The sequence below is a fragment of the Hypanus sabinus genome, chromosome 21, assembly GCF_030144855.1.
Source record: "Hypanus sabinus isolate sHypSab1 chromosome 21, sHypSab1.hap1, whole genome shotgun sequence".
NCBI lineage: Eukaryota > Metazoa > Chordata > Chondrichthyes > Myliobatiformes > Dasyatidae > Hypanus > Hypanus sabinus.
The window spans coordinates 191,405-211,245 of record NC_082726.1 but is presented as its reverse complement, the minus strand read 5'-3'; the positions used below and the strand labels follow the sequence as shown (position 1 = coordinate 211,245).

The 19,841-nt window shown below is 46.4% G+C and overlaps 1 protein-coding gene across 5 annotated transcripts in view; it reads left to right on the top strand.

The window, feature by feature from the left end:
- The window catches only part of LOC132378730 (zinc finger protein 235-like), a 40,615-nt gene extending 21,059 nt beyond the window's left edge, over window positions 1–19,556 (top strand). Inside the window, exons 1-3 of one of the 5 annotated variants that reach the window (XM_059945824.1) lie at window positions 651–796; window positions 9,203–9,539; window positions 15,485–19,556. In XM_059945824.1, coding sequence (XP_059801807.1) covers window positions 16,294–17,586 — 1,293 coding nt within the window. In that variant the 5' untranslated portion in view covers window positions 651–796; window positions 9,203–9,539; window positions 15,485–16,293 and the 3' untranslated portion in view covers window positions 17,587–19,556. Of the gene's footprint in view, window positions 1–650; window positions 797–9,202; window positions 9,540–10,316; window positions 11,251–15,484 lie in introns of those variants that run through there. The other 4 variants (XM_059945825.1, XM_059945826.1, XM_059945822.1 and 1 more) reach the window with 4 other exon arrangements.
- Window positions 19,557–19,841: the final 285 nt, after the last annotated feature.

Sequence of the window (19,841 nt, the reverse complement as noted above, 5' to 3'; positions counted from 1 at the left end):
ATAATTTACCTACTACCAACGTCAAATTTACTGGCCTATAATTTCCCGGATTACTTTTAGAGTCTTTTTTAAACAACGGAACAACATGAGCTATCCTCCAGCACCTCATCTGTGGACACCGACGTTTTAAATATATCTGCCAGTGGGCTCAGCACACACCCCTGACATGCACCAGTATAGATTGTCGGTGAGGAGGAGATATTACCTTCGCCAATCTGCACAGATTGTGGTCTTCCAGTTTGGAAGTCGAGAATCCAATTGCAGAGGGAAGTACTGAGGCTCAGGTTCTGTAACTTATCAATCAGGATTTTGGGAATGATGGTAGTAAATGCTGAGCTATAGTTGATGAACAGTATTCTGACATAGGTTCAAAGGTCAAATTTAATGTCAGAGAAATGTATACAATATACATCCTGAAATACTTTTCCTTTGCAAACATCCATGAAAACAGAGAAGTATCCCAAAGAATGAATGACAGTTAAATGTGAGAACCCCAAGGTCCCCCTAGTTCCCAGTCCTGCACGAAAGCGGCAACAAGCAACAATCCCCCTTCCCCCTCCCCCACCAGCAAAAAAAAACGTGCATCATTACCACAAAAGTTTCACATTTCATCCGACAATTGACTAACAAAAGATGTTTGTGTTGTCCAGGTGGTCTAAGGCTGTGTGGATTCTTCTTAGGCACTGGGAAAATTGTTGCCTTTTTGAAGAAGATGGGAACTTATGCCCATAGAGGTTGAAAGTGTACTTGAATACTCCTGCTACTTGGTTGGCACAAGTTTTCAGAGCCTTAACAGGTACTTCATTGGGACCTTCTACCTTGCAAGGGTCCACCCTCTTTAAAGACAGTGATCGCAGGGTCACTGAGTGCAGCAGAGATCTTCACGGCTGTAGTTATATTCTCCACATTGTCGTATTCTTTATGAAAGCTGACATATTATTAGGCCTGTTCAGCTCACGCATGTACTGCATTTCTTCCCAGCCTGCAGGGAAAAGACCCTAGCCTTAAAGAGTTTTCATGTTTTCAGATTTGATAGGTACCCAAGAAAGAGCCTTTTGCATGTAGGGAGATGCAGTTTTCTGTTCGTTACCAAAATGTTCCTTCAGTAAAGCCACGCAACAGTGAGTATAGGAATAGAGTGAGGTGGAGGATAAATGTGTGGCTGAGGAATCGGAACAGGAGGTAGGGATTCAGATTTCTGGATCATTAGGACCTCTTTTGGGGCAGGGGTAACCTGCACTAAAAGGATGTGAGAGGAGAGGGCACACAGAAGGCAAAGAGTGGTTGTAGACAGGTCATATACTGCATGGAGGTGGTGACCAGTGATATGCCTCAGGGATCTGTTCTGGGACCCCTTCTCTTCGTGATTTTTAAAAAATAACCTGGATGAGGAAGTGGTGGGATGGGTTAGTAAATTTGCTGATGACGCAAAGGTTGGGTGTTGTGGATAGTGTAGAGGGCTGTCAGCGGTTACAACGTGACATTGATAGGATGCAAAGCTGGGCTGAGAAGTAGCAGATGGAGTTCAACCCAGAAAAGTGTGAGGTGGTTCATTTTGGTCGATCAAATTTGATGGCAGAATATAGTATTAATGGTAAGACTCTTGGCAGTGTGAAGGATCAGAGGGATCTTGGGGTCCAAGTCCATAGTACACTCAAAGTTGCTGCACAGGTTGACTCTGTGATTAAGAAGGCATACGGTGCATTGGCCTTAATCAACCGTGGGATTGAGTTTAAGAGCTGAGAGGTAATGTTACAGCTATATAGAACCCTGGTCAGACCCCACTTGAAGTACTGTGCTCAGTTCTGGTTGCCTCACTACAGGAAGGATATGGAAACTGTAGAAAAGGTGTAGAGGAGAATTACAAGGATGTTGCTTGGACTAGGCAGCATTCCTTATGAGAAGAGGTTGAGTGAACTCGGCCTTATTTCCTTGGAGCAACGGAGGATGAGAGGTGACCTGATAGAGGTGTATAAGATGATGAGAGACATTGATCATGTGGATAGTCAGAGGCTTTTTCCCAGGGCTGAAATGGCTAACTCGAGAGGGCACTGTTTCAAAGTGCTAGGAAGTAGGTATAGAGGAGATGTCAAGGATATGTTTTTTATGCAGAATGTGGTGAATGCGTGGATGGGCTGCCGGCGACAGTGGTGAAGGCAGATACGATAGGGTCTTTTAAGAGACTCCTGAATAGGTACATGACACTTAGAAAAATAGGGGGCTATGGGTAACCCTAGGTAGTTCCTAAAATAAGTACGTTTGGCACGGCCTTTTAGGCTTAAGGGCCTGTATTGTGCTGTAGGTTTTCTGTGTTTCTATTTAAAGCCTTGGCCTTTACATGTCCTTTCTTAGAGTTGACTTACTGGCAGCTTCTGACAAGTTCTCTAGGGTGACCCATAGTGTATTGTTGAAGGCAATAGAGGCAATTACTGTAGCTGTAAGTCTTGCCTTCCACTGTTTTCAAAAGTTTTCATGAATGCATGATACTGCAATGGATGGCCATCAGAGATTTGAATCTCTCTTTCAGGCAAAGATGAAATGTGTTGTTGTGCCAATTGAAACAAGTGTTTCCATGTAGTAAGTGAATGTCCCCAGGAACCCTTTGATCTATCAGATGTGACATAGCTTCCCAGTGCCTCTTGTTACGTATCCCGTAACTGGATAACTTACCAGCAAAGGTAGAGAGGTCCGTTGGAGTCTGATGGCACTATTTTCGAACGTTTTTATTCATAAAGGGGAGCACAAAAGTAAGGTTAATACAAACATTCAGATCATATACGTCGGCAAAACTCAAAATCTAAAGCGCGGGTATAGCAATAATCATCATTAAGAAATAATCTCGACTGTTGTCTAGGGAATAATATATTGTCTGTTGGAAATATAAAAGTCACTCAGAAATCTGCAGACTCTCGCCTTTCGGGGAATCGCTGGGTTTCACGTTTTTTAGAGGGATCGGTGAAAAACGGAAAAAAAACTTGCCCGGGTCTTTATGAAGCCACTCTGTTAAATCAGGGGAGCGTTGTTTCCCCGTTGTTAGTTCGAAGTCCTTCTCGGTATTATCAGCCACCCGCTCCCCAGGCAAAGGAGTTAGGAGCGCACGTGACGTTGAGTGGCTTCCAGCTATTACTGGAGCACTGAGCGAGGGTGTCCTTCTGGTGCGTTGCTGGGGTACTGCCTCCTGCAGTCTCTTGACTTGCAGAGTTGTAGATGTCCATCAAAGTAGGGAGATGCAATCCCCACCCCCACATTGCCCGAGGGTGTCCATATCCATGGTAGCTGTCACGTAGCAGGGACATGCACGTCACACAGGTGCCTCTAAGAACAATGGCCAAAACCGTTGCATTGTCCCTCACTTCCTGGGTCCGAGACCCGAATTAATAGCGATCTTGCGATTCACCGGGAGGAGGGGGCTGCTCCCGCCCCTTCGGCCCCTCAGAGCTGTGGTACATTCATAACACCTCGTCTCTAAAACAGTGTTTTTTTACCAGCGGTTAAAAACGGAGTTGTACAGTGTCTTACGGGATTTTTAATCTAACACAATACCCAAGCTTTTTCTTTTTAACTACAGAGCCATACAGTTATACCTTTAGTTCAGCATCTAGATAAACAATCCGCTAGCACATTATCACTCCCCTTAATGTGCTGTATCTTAATATCGAATTCCTGCAGCATCAGACTCCAGTTCAATAACCTCCTGTTTTTATTTTTCATATTGGCCAGGAATACCAACGGGTTGTGATCGGTATCGACCACTAGGGGTTTTTGCGTGGGACAAATGTACACTTCGAAATGTTGTATCGCCAACACAAGTGCCAACAATTCCTTTTCTACAGTAGAGTAATTCCTCTGGTGTACATTGAACTTCCAAGAGAAATATGCTACTCGGTGCTCCACTCCATCCCCTGCTTGCTATAAGAGGACCGCTCCTGCAGCCTCATCACTGGTGTCCGTTGCCAAGGAGAAGGGTGCTAACAAATCGGGTGCTTTTAACACCGGGTGATGGCACAATACGGCTTTTAACATTTCAAAAGCATTCTGACAAGAGGGACCCCACTCAAATTTTTCCTCCTTCCGTAGGAGTTTTGTAAGGGGGAGCGCAATGTCCGCGAAATTTCTACGGAATTTCCGATAATATCCCACTATGCCCAAAAACCTCCTCAGGGCCCTTTTATTGTAGGGTACAGAAACCTCAGAAATAGCCTGTACCTTCGCCTGCACAGGAGCCAACTGTCCCTCTCCCACCACATACCCCAAATAGGTGATAGTGGCATGACCAAATTCACTCTTGGCAAGGTTTACTGTAAGGTGGGCTGCCGACATTTGGGTAAACAGATTTTCCACAGCCTCCAGGTGCTCCCCCCAGGTGTAACTCCAAACTATCACGTCGTCAAGATAAGCCTTGGTGTGGGTTAACCCCTTTATCACAGCGGCTATCATCCGCTGAAATGTCCCTGGTGCATTTTTCATCCCAAACGGCATAACGTTGTACTCGTACAACCCGGACGGGGTGACAAAGGCGGAAATCTCTCGAGCCCTGTCCGCTAAATGAACACACCAGTACCCCTTTAACAAGTCAACTTTTGTGATGTACCTTGCCTTCCCCACTTGGTCAATGCAATCATCCACCCGGGGAATAGGGTAGGCATCCATCTGGGTGATCGCGTTGACCTTCCGGTAATCGGTACAGAATCTTATGGTACCATCCGGTTTTGGGACAACCACGCAAGGAGAAGCCCACGCGGATTATCCCAGCAGCTAGCATATGTTCAATCCCCTTTCCTACTAGCTGGCTCTTTTCGGAATTCATACGATAAGGTGCCTGGTTTATGGGCTGGATTGAGGTAACTATCACATCATGTTGCGTCCCACTACACCTTTGGGGAACATCTGGGTATAAGTCTGCATGCCGGTGAATGAGCTGTATTATCTGCTCCCTCTATTCAGGCTGTAAGTGTATAACTTTATTCGCAAGGCTTGCCAATACCATAGAGTTCTCCAATCTGGTGGGGACTATATCTATCTTTTCAAACCGCTCTGGTCCCTCCGGGCCACCTCCCCCGACCTCATCGGTTTTCATGACCACCGCGGAGGGAGTGTCATGGTACCTTTTCATCATGTTCACGTGAACTAACTGGGTCGGCTTTCGCCGATCGGGGGTTTCAATCACGTAACTCAGCGAGTCTATTTTCTTACGCGCGGTATATGGTCCTTGAAACCTCGCCAGAAGGGGATGGGTAACTACCGGAAATAGGACCAAAACCTTGTCGCCTACGTAAAACTCTCTTTCTCTCGCTCTCGGGTTATACCACTGACTCATTTTTTCCTGGGATTCTTTAAGGTTTTCCTTTGCCAAGGTGCGTACTTTATGCAGCCTCTCCCGGAATTCCAGAACATAGTCGATCACACTGACTTGAACGGTTGGGCTAGACCACTTTTCCCTCAGGAGGGTTAGAGGGCCCCTGGGCCTGTGACCGAAAACGAGCTCAAACAGACTGAACCCCAGTGAGCACTGGACTGTATCCCTGACGGCAAATAACAGAAGGGGTAAAGCCTCATCCCAGTCTCGAACGTTCTCCTGACAATAAGTTTTAAGCATGGTCTTTAGTGTAGCTTGGAACCTTTCCAACGCCCCTTGGGATTCCGGGTGGTACGTGGAGGCTAGAATTTGTTTGACCCCTAGCTGGGTCATCATCTGCCTAAATACGTTAGATGTGAAGGTACTCCCCTGATCCGATTGTATCTCCTTAGGCAGCCCCACTGTGGTAAAGAATTTAATGAGGGCCCTCACCACCACAGCGGTCCTAATATTACCCAGAGGCACAGCCTCTGGAAATCGTGTAGCGGCACACATCATGGTCATGATATACTGCCGCCCCCTCGCAGTTTTGGGTAGGGGTCCCACAAAATCCACAATGATTCGGGAGAAGGGCTCCTCGCACGCAGGGATGGGTCGGAGGGGTGCCTTAGGGATAACTTGATTTGGCTTACCCTCCATTTGGCAGGTATGACACCTTTTACAATATTCAATAATCTCCTTTCTCAGGTTTGGCCAATAGAACTCTCTTTGAACCCAATCCACTGTCTTCATTATTCCCAAATGCCCACCTAACGGTCCCTTATGAGCTAAGTTCAAAATTTCGTCCCGATACACTTTCGGGACTACTATCTGATGTACCACCGCCCAGTCCTCATCGACCAACACCTTGGGGGGCCTCCACTTCCTCATCAACACACCCTCCTTCAGGTAGTAACCTTCGGGCTCGTTTTCAATCTCGGTCTCCGAAAGAACCAACTCTCTCAAGGCTATCAGCTCCTCGTCCCTTTCCTGTTCCCATACAAACTCTCGTCTGGCTAATGGCAGGTCTACCTCCCCGGTTACTCTCTCCCCCCTCCTTACTCTCCGGTTTATCTTCCTCGGACCCTCGCTGGTACAGAGTCGGTAAAAATGTGTCGGCCAAATCAAAACCGGCCGGATTTAATCTGCTCTCTCTCTCAGGTGTCTTTTTCGACATGCTGTGAGTGACCGCGCAGGCGGGGTATATCTTCAGATCGGAGGGAGGGGCCTCAATCCTCGCAGGCTGGGTTGTTAGCTTCACTGCTGCGCCCATCTTCCCTCCCGCTAGGTCGTTCCCCAGAAGGACATCCACGCCTTCCCCCGGCAACTCCAGCAGGACCCCCAGCTCTACTGGTCCCGACACCAGCTCACAATCTAGAAGGACCCTATGCAAGGGTACCACTTCGGTCCATTTTCCTATGCCTCTCAGGGCTACCTCTCCCGTCGGAGGTCCGAACTCTAGCACTTTACGGCTAATCAATGAAAGCTCAGCTCCACTGTCTCTCCAGATCCGTACTGGAATTTGTGGGCCTCCCTCCTCCAGGGACACGGTTCCTACGGAACTAAACGTCTCACGCCCCTCCTGTACTCCATCTACCGGGGGCCCTCTCACCGATTTTCCTATCGACGCGATACATCCTATAGGGATAGCTGCTTTCCCTTTTTCTGGCTCCTTCCTCAGAGTGGGGCACTTAGATGCAATATGTCCCACCTTTCCACAATTAAAACAGGTCAAACCAGGAAATCTCCAGGTTTCTGGCCTGGTATCCTCACTTTTCCGGCTAGCTCCCGGCTGAGTTTCTACCTTAGCTGGCGGGCTTTCCCTACCGTTCCCACGGTCTCTTGGGTAACTTTTTGTCGAGGAAAACTTTGTCTTGCGAGTTAGGGCATATTCATCTGCAAACCTAGCAGATTCTGAGACTGACCTCGTCGGCCTCTTGTTCAAATACATCCGGATCTCCTCCGGAACACAACTTTTAAATTCCTCAATCAAAAGTAACTCCCTGAGACGCCCATAATCCTTGTCCACCCTTTCCGCGGTGCATCAATGGTCCAAGAGCACCCCCTTCTCATGGGCTAGCTCAGTATACTTTTGATTCCACCCTTTCCTTAAATTTATAAGCTTTTGTCTATAGGCCTCAGGGACCAATTCGTAAGTCCGGAGAATGGCCTCCTTTACCTCATCATAATTCTCCGCTTCTCCCTCCTCCAGAGACAACGCCGCATATGCTCGTTGGGCCTTCCCCTTTAACACACTTTGTAACAACGCCACCCATTGCTCTTTTGGCCACTTCTGATTTACTGCCACCTTTTCAAAAAGCAAGAAATAACTATCGACATCTGTCTCCTCGAATGGGAGCACCAGTCTCAACTCCCTACTAACATTAAACCGCTCCGCTTGGTCTAACCCTTGATCTCTTCTCTCATTCCTCATCTTCTCAATTTCCCAGTCATGTTGCCTCTGTTTCTCTTTCTTGATTGCTTCTAGATCCTTTAGCTGAATTTCATGCCGTCTTTGCCTCTCAGCCGCTTCCAGCTCTTTTAACTTAATTTCATGTTCCAACCTTAATTTCTCCACCTCTAACTGAACCGTCCCACTTGATGGTACCTTTTCAGGGATATCTTCCAATACCTCATCTTCAAACACATTCTTCCCAACGTATGACCCTTCGCACCCCCCGCTTTTTCATGGACAACCTCACTTCTGCGAGGTTCAACCCCTTCGCCAAATTTAACAAGTCTGATTTGGTGGCCGCCTCTAGTGGGTTTTTCATAAATTCACCCACGTCCATCTTTGCTGGTTTCCCGTCTGGCTACCCGCGTAACCAGATTCAAGTTTTGGACATACATGCCCGATTCACTGGCCTCCCAATTTGGTGTCAAATCTCGAGACGAGAAACCCCAAGTTGTTACATATCCCGTAACTGGATAACTCACCAGCAAAGGTAGAGAGGTCCATTGGAGTCTGATGGCACTATTTTCGAACGTTTTTATTCATAAAGGGGAGCACAAAAGTAAGGTTAATACAATCATTCAGAACAGATACATCGGCAAAACTCAATCTAAAGCGCGGGTGTAGCAATAATCATCATTAAGAAATAATCTTGACTGTTGTCTCGGGGATAATTTGTTGTCCGTTGGAAATATAAAAGTCACTCAGAAGTCTGCAGACTTTAGCCTTTCGGGGAATCGCTGGGTTTCACGTGTTTTAGAGGGATCGGTGAAAAACGGAAAAAAAATTTGCCCGGGTCTTTATGAAGCCACTCCGTTAAATCAGGGGAGCGTTGTTTCCCTGTTGTTAGTTCGAAGTCCTTCTCGGTATTATCAGCCACCCGCTCCCCAGGCAAAGGGGTTAGGAGCGCACGTGGCGTTGAGTGGCTTCCAGCTATTACGGGAGCACTGAGCGAGGGTGTCCTTCTGGTGCATTGCTGAGGTACTGCCTCTTGCAGTCCCCTTTTATCTTGTCTTGCAGAGTTGTAGATGTCCATCAAAGTAGGGGGATGCAATCCCCACCCCCACATTGCCCGAGGGTGTCCATATCCATGGTAGCTGTCACATAGCAGGGACATGCACGTCACACAGGTGCCTCTAAGAACAATGGCCAAAACCGTTGCATTGTCTCTCACTTTCTGGGTCCGAGACCCGAATTAATAGCGATCTTGCGATTCACCGGAAGGAGGGAGCTGCTCCCGCCCCTTCGGCCCCTCAGAGCTGTGGTACATTCATAACACTCTTTAGTGCAAGCTGAGAGTAAACACCTGAATAACCTCATCGAGGCCTTGTTCATGTATCCCAAATACTTGAGGGACAAATTAATCAATATTGACATCGAGTGTTTTTGTTTTCCCCTGTGGTTTTTCAATATAGCAACTCCTATCGTAGGACTGTCCTGCTGGAGCACTTTTAGTACTCACCACACCTGAAGCCCTTAACAGATTGATTTTGGCCATCTGTGTGGCAATTTCATCCTGCAACTTACAGTGGTATGCAAAGGTTTGGGCACCCCGGTCAAAATTTCTGTTACTGTGAATAAGTGAGTAGAAGTTGAACTTATCTCCAAAAGTTATAAAGTTAAAGATGAAACATTCTCTTCAACATTTTAAGCAAGATTAGTGTAGTATTTTGTTTTGTACAATTTTAGAGTGAAAAAAGGAAACGAGCGCCATGCAAAAGTTTGGGCACCTCAAAAGATTTGAGCTCTCAGGTAACTTTTATCAAGGTCTCAGACCTTAATTAGCTTGTTAGAGCTATGGCTTGTTCACAGTCATCATTAGGAAAGGCCAAGTGACGCAAATTTCAAAGCTTTATAAATACCCTGACTCCTCAAACCTTGTCCCAACAATCAGTAGCCATGGGCTCCTCTCTTTTCTCTTTCAATATTTTTATTAATATTATATAAATTGCATGGATATAAGTACAAAGTTAATAAGGATATAAGTAATACAAATTACTTTACATTTAAATCACAGTAATATGATTACAACATCCCATATTCCAAATCAATCATGTAGAAAAAAAGATTTAATTATGAAATGAAATAAAGTAGAATGATTGTATTTTATTAAAAAAAAGTACCCCTACTTCCAAAATGAGCTGGTTGGTGAAAAAGAAAAGGGAAAAAAAGTACCTTACTGTAGCGGTGTGCTACACGCAGCGCTGAAATAACGACACGGAGTCATGAGCTGCAGTTCCAAAAAGCGATTTATTCAAACTTTGCGGCCTCACTTTAAAGCCTTCCTGATACTGCCCTCCCCGGTCGGGAATGTTGTAGGGGGTGCATATTCACAGTCCCGTCCTGCGCGCGGGCTTTTCCCCTTGCTGGTGAAGCAGGCTTGGCGCGCTCTTTGGGACCAGCCTGAATGCCGGGGCACGCCACTTTGTGAGCCGGTTCGAGTGCGCTGGGAAGTGGGTCGCCACATAACCCCCCCCCCCCAGAACCGGCGATACACCCCCCATTGTCCACAGTCTGGGTCAGACTCTGTTTGGGAGGTCTGCCTCTGCGCCACGGTGCTGGAATCTCGACCAGCTGTGCAAAGTCCACATGGGCCACCCAGTTAGGCCCTTTGAGGCAGGCCATGAGAGCCGACTTCAGGTGACAGTGGAAACGCTCCACCGGTCCGTTCGACTGTGGGTGGTAAGCAGTTGTGTGGTGCAGCTGTGTCCCCAAATAGCTGACCACAGGCTGGAGGTGAACTGGGCGCCTCTGTCGGAGGTAATGTGGGTCGGTACACCAAAGCGAGATAACCAGGTGGCAATCAATGCCCGGGCGCAAGATTCGGAGGTGGTGTTGGGGAGTGAACCGGTCCACGATAGTCAGGAGGTGCCGCACTCCTTGCGACGCTGGCAGGGGGCCCACGATATCCACATGAATGTGGTCAAAATGCCGGTGGGTGGGGTGGAACTGCTGCGGCAGAGCTTTGGTGTGCCGCTGCATCTTGGCTGTTTGGCAGTGCATGCACGTTTTGGCCCATTCACTGACCTGCTTGTGGAGTCCGTGCCAAACAAACATGTTGGCCACCATCCGGACAGTTGTCCTGATGGAGGGGTGCGCCAAGTTGTGAATGGAGTTGAAAACGCACTGCCGCCAGGCTGCTGGAACGACGGGGTGGGGTTGGCTGGTGGTGACGTCACAGAGTAGGGTCCTCTTACCTGGGCCTATGGGGAGGTCCTGGAGCTGCAAACCGGAGACTGCAGTCCTGTAACTAGGGATCTCCTCATCTGCCTGCTGCGCCTCCGCCAGTGTTTCATAGTCTACCCCCTGGGACAGGGCTTGGATGTTAGGGCGGGAGAGTGCATCCGCCACGACATTGTCCTTTCCCAAGACATGCCGGACATCCATCGTGTATTCAGAGACGTAGGATAGATGTCGCTGCTGGCGAGATGACCAGGGGTCGGATGCTTTCGTGAATGCAAAGGTAAGAGGTTTGTGATCCGTGAACGCGGTGAAAGGCCTACCTTCTAAGAAGTACCTGAAATGCCGGATTGCCAAGCATAGCGCCAACAGTTCCTGGTCGAAAGCACTGTATTTGAGCTCGGGTTGTCGTAGGTGTTTGCTGAAAAACGCCAGGGGTTGCCAGCGACCCTGGATGAGCTGTTCCAGCATCCCACTTTAAGTGACCACAAAACAATGCTTTAAGTTCTGCCTCTCCAATAACAAACCATTGTTCCTTCAGCATAGTCAATGCTTCTAAAACCAATCCAGACTTTAAATTTTCTTTATTCAAACATTTAGGAACAATACTTTTCCCTTTTCCTTCCATAACATTCATCTCACCAGCTTTCATCTCATCACTAACTTTTAACACACCGTCTAACGCAAGTAACTGAGAATTTTCACTTTCCACTGGTGCCAAGGTTAACCCTTTCTCCACTGAACCAAGTCCATCTGACCCAAAAGAATTGCATTCCTTTTTAACCAAATCAAATACCTCAGACTTTTCCTGAGTTTTAACACTAGGTTCAGTACCCTGTGACTCCACATCCTGAACACAAGCAAACGGGACATCTGCCTCTTCTAGGCTTTTAATACCAGTCCCCTTTTCAAATTCTAAGTTTCCCTGATCCTCCCAGTTACTCTCTGGCCAACTCCCCTTTGGAGTAAACTCAACCTTGTGGGTTAAAACAATCTCGTCTGCTAACCCAGCAGACTCCCTCAAGGTAGCGGCATCCTTTTCATCTAGGACTGCCCTTATATCATCGGGAACATATTTAAATTCTTCAACTGCAAACAGCTCTGTCAAGCCAGACAGATCATCCGTGTCCAACCCTGGACCTTCTAACTGCTCTATCTGTTTCTCATCTTTACTCTGTGCCTCCATAACCTCCTTCATCACTCCAAAATGTCCACCTAGGGGTATCTTATGGGAAAGGGTCAAAATTTTCATCCCGATAAACCTTCGGAACCACCACCTGGTGTACCACCACCCAGTCCTCATCGATTGGCACCGTGGTCGGCCTCCACTTCCTCATTAACACTCCCTCCTTCAGGTAGTAGCTCTCTGGTTCCTTATCAATTTCTGCCTCAGAAAAAGCTGACTCTCTCAACGCCACAAGCTCCTCATCACGTCTCTGCTCCTTTATAAATTCCCTCCTTGCTAATGGTAGATCCACCTCCTCTCCTTTACTATCCTCCGTTTTACCATCTTCTAACTCCTCTTGGTACAGGGTCGGTAAAAACGCCTCTGCTAAATCAATACTGGACTCATTTAAACTGGCTCCTTTCTCAGCCACCCTTCTAGACATGCTGTGAGTGGCTGCGCATGCGGGATAAATCTTAGAATCTATGGGCGGGTCCTCAGCACTTACGGCCTGCTTGTTAATTTCACTGCTGAATACACATCCCCACCTGCCAGATCTTTACCAAGTAGGATGTCCACGCCGTCCATCGGTAGTTTCGACTGCATCCCTATTTTGACTGGTCCAGATACCAGGTCACATTTCAGAAATATCCTGTGCAAAGGTATGGCCTCAGTCCCTTTCCCGATACCTCTTAACACAACCTCCCCAGTTCAATCTCAGGACCAAAATCTAACACCTTCCTTAGAATCAATGACTGACCAGCCCCAGTATCTCTCCAGATCCGCACTGGAACTGGGGTTTCACCCTCCTTCACAGACACCGTCCCTTCTGAGATAAACTTCTCACGCCCCTCTAACTTCGCCTTCCTCATCGATCTATTGACCAGCTCAATGCAACCAGTCGGGATTGCTGTTTTCCCTTTTCCTGTCTCCTTCTTCGGAGCAAAGCACTTAGATGTGATATGACCAGTTTTCCCACAATTATAACACGTAAAGCTAGGAACCTTCCTGCCAGCCTGCTTTTCCTCCTCCTTACCTTTTCCACTAGTTCCCGGCTTATTCTCTACCTTAGCCGGTGGGCTTTCTCTGCCGTACGTACTGCCTCTCTGGTAACTCTTGAGGAAAACTTTGTCTTGTGGGTTAAGGCACACTCGTCTGCTAACTTGGCAGTGGCAGACAGAGTCACTGACTCCTTCTCATCCAAGTACGTCGTCATACTTTCAGGAATACAACCTTTGAACTGCTCAATCAACATTAACTGTAACAATTTATCATAATCTCCAATGACCCCTTTTGAGGCACACCAACGCTCACAATATATTTGCACCTCACAGGCAAACTTCTCAAGTTCCGGAACTTCTGCCGGTATGCCTCTGGCACCAACTCGTAAATCCTCAGTATAGCCCTTTTTACTTCCTCATAATCCCTAGACTCATGCATGGACAATACCGAATACGCTCGCTGAGTCTTCCCCCTAAGTACGCTCTGTAACAGAACAGCTCATTTTCTCTCAGGCCAGTTCTGATTCACAGCCACTTTCTCAAAATGGAGGAAGAACTTATCAACATCCATTTCCTCGAATGGAGGTACCAACTGGATCTCCTGACCAATCTTGAACCCCTTATTTGGGTCTGCTGCCCGGTCTCTTCCCTGCGATGCCTTTAACTTCTCTATTTCCAGCTCATGCTGCCTCTCTTTCTCCCTTTCCTCCCTCTGCCTTTCAGCTTCTTCTCTCTGCCTTGCAGCCTCCAACTCCTTTATCTGGAACTCATGCTTCCTTTTCTCTTTCTCCACAGCCAACCTTAATCTTTCCATCTGTAACTGAACCTCACCCTCGACTGGTTTCCTCTCAGGGAACAGGTCCAATGCCCCCGACGGAAACACACCTTGAGATACATAATACTCAGCTATTGCTCTCTGTATTTCCAATTTTCTCATCGCCGGTTTCACACCGAGAGATTCAATGGTCTCGCAACACTCACCAATTCCACCTTCCTGGCATCCTCTAATGCCGCCGAAGTCGGGTTTTTTAGAAATTTGTCTATTTCCATCTGTGCTGGTTTCCCATCTGGTTATCCACACGACCAGAGCAGATAAGGGACTATTATCCCGATTCACTGGCCCCCCAATTTGGTAGTCAAATCCCAGACGAGCCCCCAATTTGTTATGTACCTTGTAACTGGGTGTCTGACCAGCAGAGAAAGAAGAATCCGTTGGAGTCTGGTGGTACCAAATTAAAGGTGTTTATTAGTAAACTACACAATACAATATCAAAAATGCAAATATACATATAAAATAAGTTAGCAGTAGTAAACCTAAAAGTTTAGGAATAATAATAATTATAAACAAGCTCTATTGATGTCTAGGGGTAAATTAATTGTCATAGGAAAGTATAGAGTTCAGTTCATAAATGCTGAGGTGGTTATGGTTGTTGTGTTGAAATCGTCAGAGAGAGAGAGAGAGAGAGATGTAACAGCTACAGCAGCCAAACCTTCCGTTGCTTTCTTAATCTGTCATATCGTTGTGGCCATTCAGTTATGACCCGTCTGGTCTTCAGCTAGACCGTTCTTCTGTGGTGGATTCGTCACTCTGGCATGAGTGGACTCACACACAATTCCCCGCCAGCCCTGCTGTAATACTGAGCGCTTTACTGACCGATCTCCTGATTTGGTCTCCGAAACTCCCACCTTTCCTGTGGGTTCCCAACACTCAGTCAGTGTCCAGGGGTGTGTCTGAAGGGTGTCTCTCCAGACCTGTCTTTTATCCCCACTCACGGGGTCTCAGCTATCCATCAACTCTGAATGACTGTGTCCATCAAATCAGGCCACTCCTGCTATCTCCTGAGGAATGTTAACGAGCAAAGTAGTAGAAGGTAAATAATCCTTGTAGAAGTCATAATACAGTAAATCAACAGTCTCTCTCCCCCTCTTATCTGTCGCAAATGTTCTTGCCTGGGCTTCATCTCTCTCTCTCTCATGAGCAGCATAACAGCAATAGTTTGTAGTTCTCAGGAGGGGGTTTGGGAATGGTTAACTCTGCACCCCATTGTCCATCAGGTCTGTCCATCACGCATAACATGCCCAAAACTTGGAAGTAATACTAATGGAGAAAGCTATCACAGACTGAAGATGGGCAGAAATGTCCCATTCAGATACAGACTGAAAAACAGTCAGAGAGTTTGATAGTCAGTCCAGTAATCTGATCCATGCCCAGTTAGAAGTTAAGGAGTTGTTCCTCCAACTAGTATTGAGCCTGTAACAGTCAGATGTCAGAGTTCACCATAGAGACTTAAATTATGTAATTGAAATGCTGTCCTTCACTCATTGATGTTTTCTGTAAACCTTTTCTGCAGGTTAGAATGACAAAGAATTTGTGTATGGAAATCTCAAACACAACAACACGTCAGTTTTGCTGTCTCTGTCCAGATATTTAAGGAGTGACCAGGTATTTCCTTTGTAAACACCAATATATCTGTTGATGATCCTGGGAGAAGAGGATGTAACTCATCCCAACTGGAAGTGTGCTTTGTCTCTGAAAGGATGACATTTTCTATTTCAACTCCATGAAATCCACTGGAGCTGGGGTGTTAAGAACACACCAGCATGTGTTCACTGGAGATCTTCAACTGCATTGATTGTGCATGGGATTCATCTGAGTCAATGAATTACCAGAGAATTGATAACAGGGAGATATCATTCTCCTTCTCTTGTTGTGGGAAGGGATTCACTCACTCAGCCAACCCATAGGCACACCAGTGAGTTGACAGTGTGGAGCAAGGCCATTCATCTGTTCTGTGTTTGGGATGGAATCAACTCAGTCGTTCAGCTGGAAGACACATCAGCAAGTTCACACCATAGTGAGAAGGATGGTTCACCTTTCCTGACTGCAGGAAGCAATTCACTCTGTCATGCAAGCTGAATTCACACCAGTGAGAGGCTGCTCATCTGTTCCGTGTGTGGGAAGAGGTTTACTCACAACCTACCTGCAGATACATCACTGAATTTACAAGGGAGAGTGTGTGGGAAGACTTTCACTTGGTCATCTGATCTGCTGACACACAGCAAATTCACACCAGAGAGGTTGAACATCTTCTCAGACTGTGGGAAGTGATTCACTCAGACATCTCACCTACTGACACACCAGTCAGTTCACACTGGGGAGATGCCATTCACCTGCTCAGATTGTGGAAAGGGATTTGCACAGTCATCACAACTGAAAGTACATCAGCGAGTTCACACTGGGGAGAGTCCGTTCACCTGCTCAGACTGTGGGAAGGCATTCACTCAGTCATCCCACTTACAGACTCATAAGCGAGTTCACACTGGGGAGAGGCCATTCACCTGTTCTGTGTGTGGGAAGGGATTCACACAGTTATGCCACCTACAGACACACCAGTCAGTTCACACTGGGGAGAAACCATTCATCTGCTCAGAATGTGGGAAGGGTTTCACTCAGTCATCTCAAATGAAGTTACATCAGCGAGTTCACACTGGGGAGAGGCCGTTCACCTGCTCAGACTGTGGGAGAGCATTCACTCAGTCATCTAACTTACAGAGACACCAGCGACTTCACACAGGAGAGAGACCATTCACCTGCTCAGACTGTGGCAAGGGATTTACTCAGTTATGCAATCTACATGCACACCAGTCAGTTCACACTGGGGAGATGCCGTTTACCTGCTCAGATTGTGGGAAAGGATTTCCTCGGTCATTTCAACTGAAGGTACATCAACGAGTTCACACTGGGGAGAGGCCATTCATCTGCTCAGAATGTAGAAAGGCATTTACTCAGTCTTCTCAACTGAAAGAACACCAACGAGTTCACACTGGAGAGATGCCGTTCACCTGCTTTGAATGTGGGAAGGGATTCACTCAATCATCTCACCTACAGACACACCAGCGAGTTCACACGGGGGAAAGACCGTTCACCTGCTCCGTGTGTGGGAAGGGATTCACTCACTCATCCAATCTACAGACGCACCAATCAGTTCACACCGGGGAGAGACCATTTGTCTGCACAGACTGTGGAAAGGGATTTCCTAGGTCATTTCAATTGAAAATACATCAGCGGGTTCACACTGGGGAGAGGCCGTTCATCTGCTCAGACTGTGGAAAGGGGTTCACTCAGTCATCTCACCTACTAGCACACCAGTCAATTCACACTGGGGAGATGCCATTCATCTGCTCAGATTGTGGGAAAGGATTTCCTCGGTCATTTCAACTGAAGCTACATCAGCGAGTTCACACTGGAGAGAGGCCATTCACCTGCTCGGTCTGTGGGAAGGCGTTCACTCAGTCATCTCAACTACGGGAACATCAGCGAATTCACACAGGGGAGAGGCCGTTCATCTGTTCTGAATGTGGAAAGGGATTCACTCAATCATCCAACCTTGTGTCGCACTATCGAGTTCACACTGGGGAAAAAGGTTTAAAAAGCCGCATGATGGATATTTAACCATCACAGTTGCTGTATCCAGAAGCAAGTTTAAAAATTAAACTGTTGGTGTTGAAATCTGCAATTATTGCTGCTGCTCATCACACCCAGTCTGCACCCTGGTTGGCAGGAGTTTCTTCTGCTGCTGTTCACCTGGAGTTTAATATTCTGGATCTGTGACAAATGAATCAGTGATATTTTAAACTCTGTCTTGGGTATCTAGTGAATTTACAACACACCCATTGAACATCTGTTCACCACTTGCCCTTCCTGTGGTGATGGGTTCGAAACAGTCACCACTCTGTGGGTGAAGGTTTCTCTTGAATTTCTTGCATGACTTTCTCTAGACTGAAGAAGCAAAAGATGAGCTTGCTGCTGTCATGTTGGACATGTTCTTTGTCCCTGAAATCTCTGGGCCGAGGAAGAATGACATTGGTAGTTCACCTCATTCCCTGTTCATCTCAAAGTTCAAAGTCAATTTTATTATCAAAGTATATATGTCATCAGATACAATCTTGAGATTCACTTTCCTGTGGGTATATTTAATAAATCTATAGAATAATAACCATAACAGAATCAATGAAAGACTGCCCAACTAGAATGTTCAACCAGAGTGCTGAAAACAATTAATATTGAGACCATGAGATGAAGAGACCTTGAAAGTGAGTCTATTGGTTGTGGGAACATTTCAGTGATGAGGCAATTGAAGATGAGTGAAGTTATCAACATTGTGGGCCATTTTCTCTGCTTCTAATGGGCTATGTCTCACGCAGCTGGGTTGTTACAATACACCACTGTCCTCTAAAGGCTGAAAGCAGAACAGGGAACTGTTGGATGTTCAGTGGTGCAGGATCAGAAACCAGAGACAGGTCAGTACAGGACAAGAGTTTGGGCTCTGGACAACGGTAGGGGTAAGAGCATATGATGAGGAGTGAGGGGTGGGTAAAGTGGCAACAAATAACAGGGTAGCAACTTTTGACAGAGAAAAGTTTGGTTGACTTTGACTGTTGACACACCCAATGCCTGTTGAGTACTTTGCTTGTGGGAACTTGCTGTGCTAAACTGGCTACTGAGTTTTCATAAAAATATTTACAAGCTATCTAAGGATCTGGGATGCAGATGAAAGATATAGTTCCAAGTTTATCTGGCATGAAGAACATAAAATATCTTTCAGATAAGTAATTGCACAATTTTGTACCAATTAAAGTAGAACATTGAGATCAGGCCCGATGTCCAGAACCTGCTGATGGCCATACCTCAGTAGTTAATGGGAAAAGTTAAGAACTGGGTCCAACTTGCAGTGAATTACAGTGCCAATTAGAGCTGCACGAGGAAAAAAAACACAAACTCCTTGTATCACTTTTGGTCTGAGTTTGAGTTGTCGCTCTCCTCAATGCTAACGGAAGATGTTTTTGAAATTCAGAGACATAGCTAATTATTGATATGGACTGTAATTTATATTGGTCTTCTTAATTGTTTCTGTGCTTTCTTTCTTGTTGCTGATTGGTGGTTGGACGATATGTTTTTTAGGTGAGGGAGGGGTTGGGGATTTGAGGTCTGATGTTCCTGTTTTTCTGTGTGAGTGATCTGGTAGTTTTTATGTGAGGGAGGGGTTGGGGGGTTGATATTTTAGCTGTCATGTCTGACTGGGTGATCTGGTAGTTTTTATGTGAGAGTTTGGGGGGGGGGGGTTTGATGTTTTAGCTGCTGTATCTAGGTGAGCAATCTGGTAGTTTTTGTGTGAGGGAGGGGTTGTAGGGGTTGATGTTATAGCTGCCATGTGTCTGGGTGGGTGATCTGGTAGTTTCTGTGTGAGGGAGGAGTTGAGGGGTCTGAGGTTTGCAAGTTTTGCTTCTTTCTCTTTTTCGTATGAGGGGTTGATGTCTTTTCTTTCAATGACTCAAGGCTTTTCTCATATTTTCATTGCTATCTGGAGAAGTCATTGTATTCTGTGTGCATACTTAGATAATAAAATTAACCTTTGAACAGTTGGCTCTTTAGCAGATCACCTTTATTGAATGTCATCTTGTTCTGGATCCATCTGCCAAGTGAAACCACTGTTCCATAGAACCATAGAGCATTACAGCATAGAAACAGGCCTTTTGGCCCTTCTTGGCTGTGCCAAACCATTTTTCTGCCGAGTCCCACTGACCTGCACCTAGACCATATCCCTCCATACCTCTCTCATCCATGCATCTGTCCAAGTTTTTCTTAAATGTTAGAAGTGAGCTTGCATTCACCACTTCAACTGGCAGCTCATTCCACACTCCCACTAT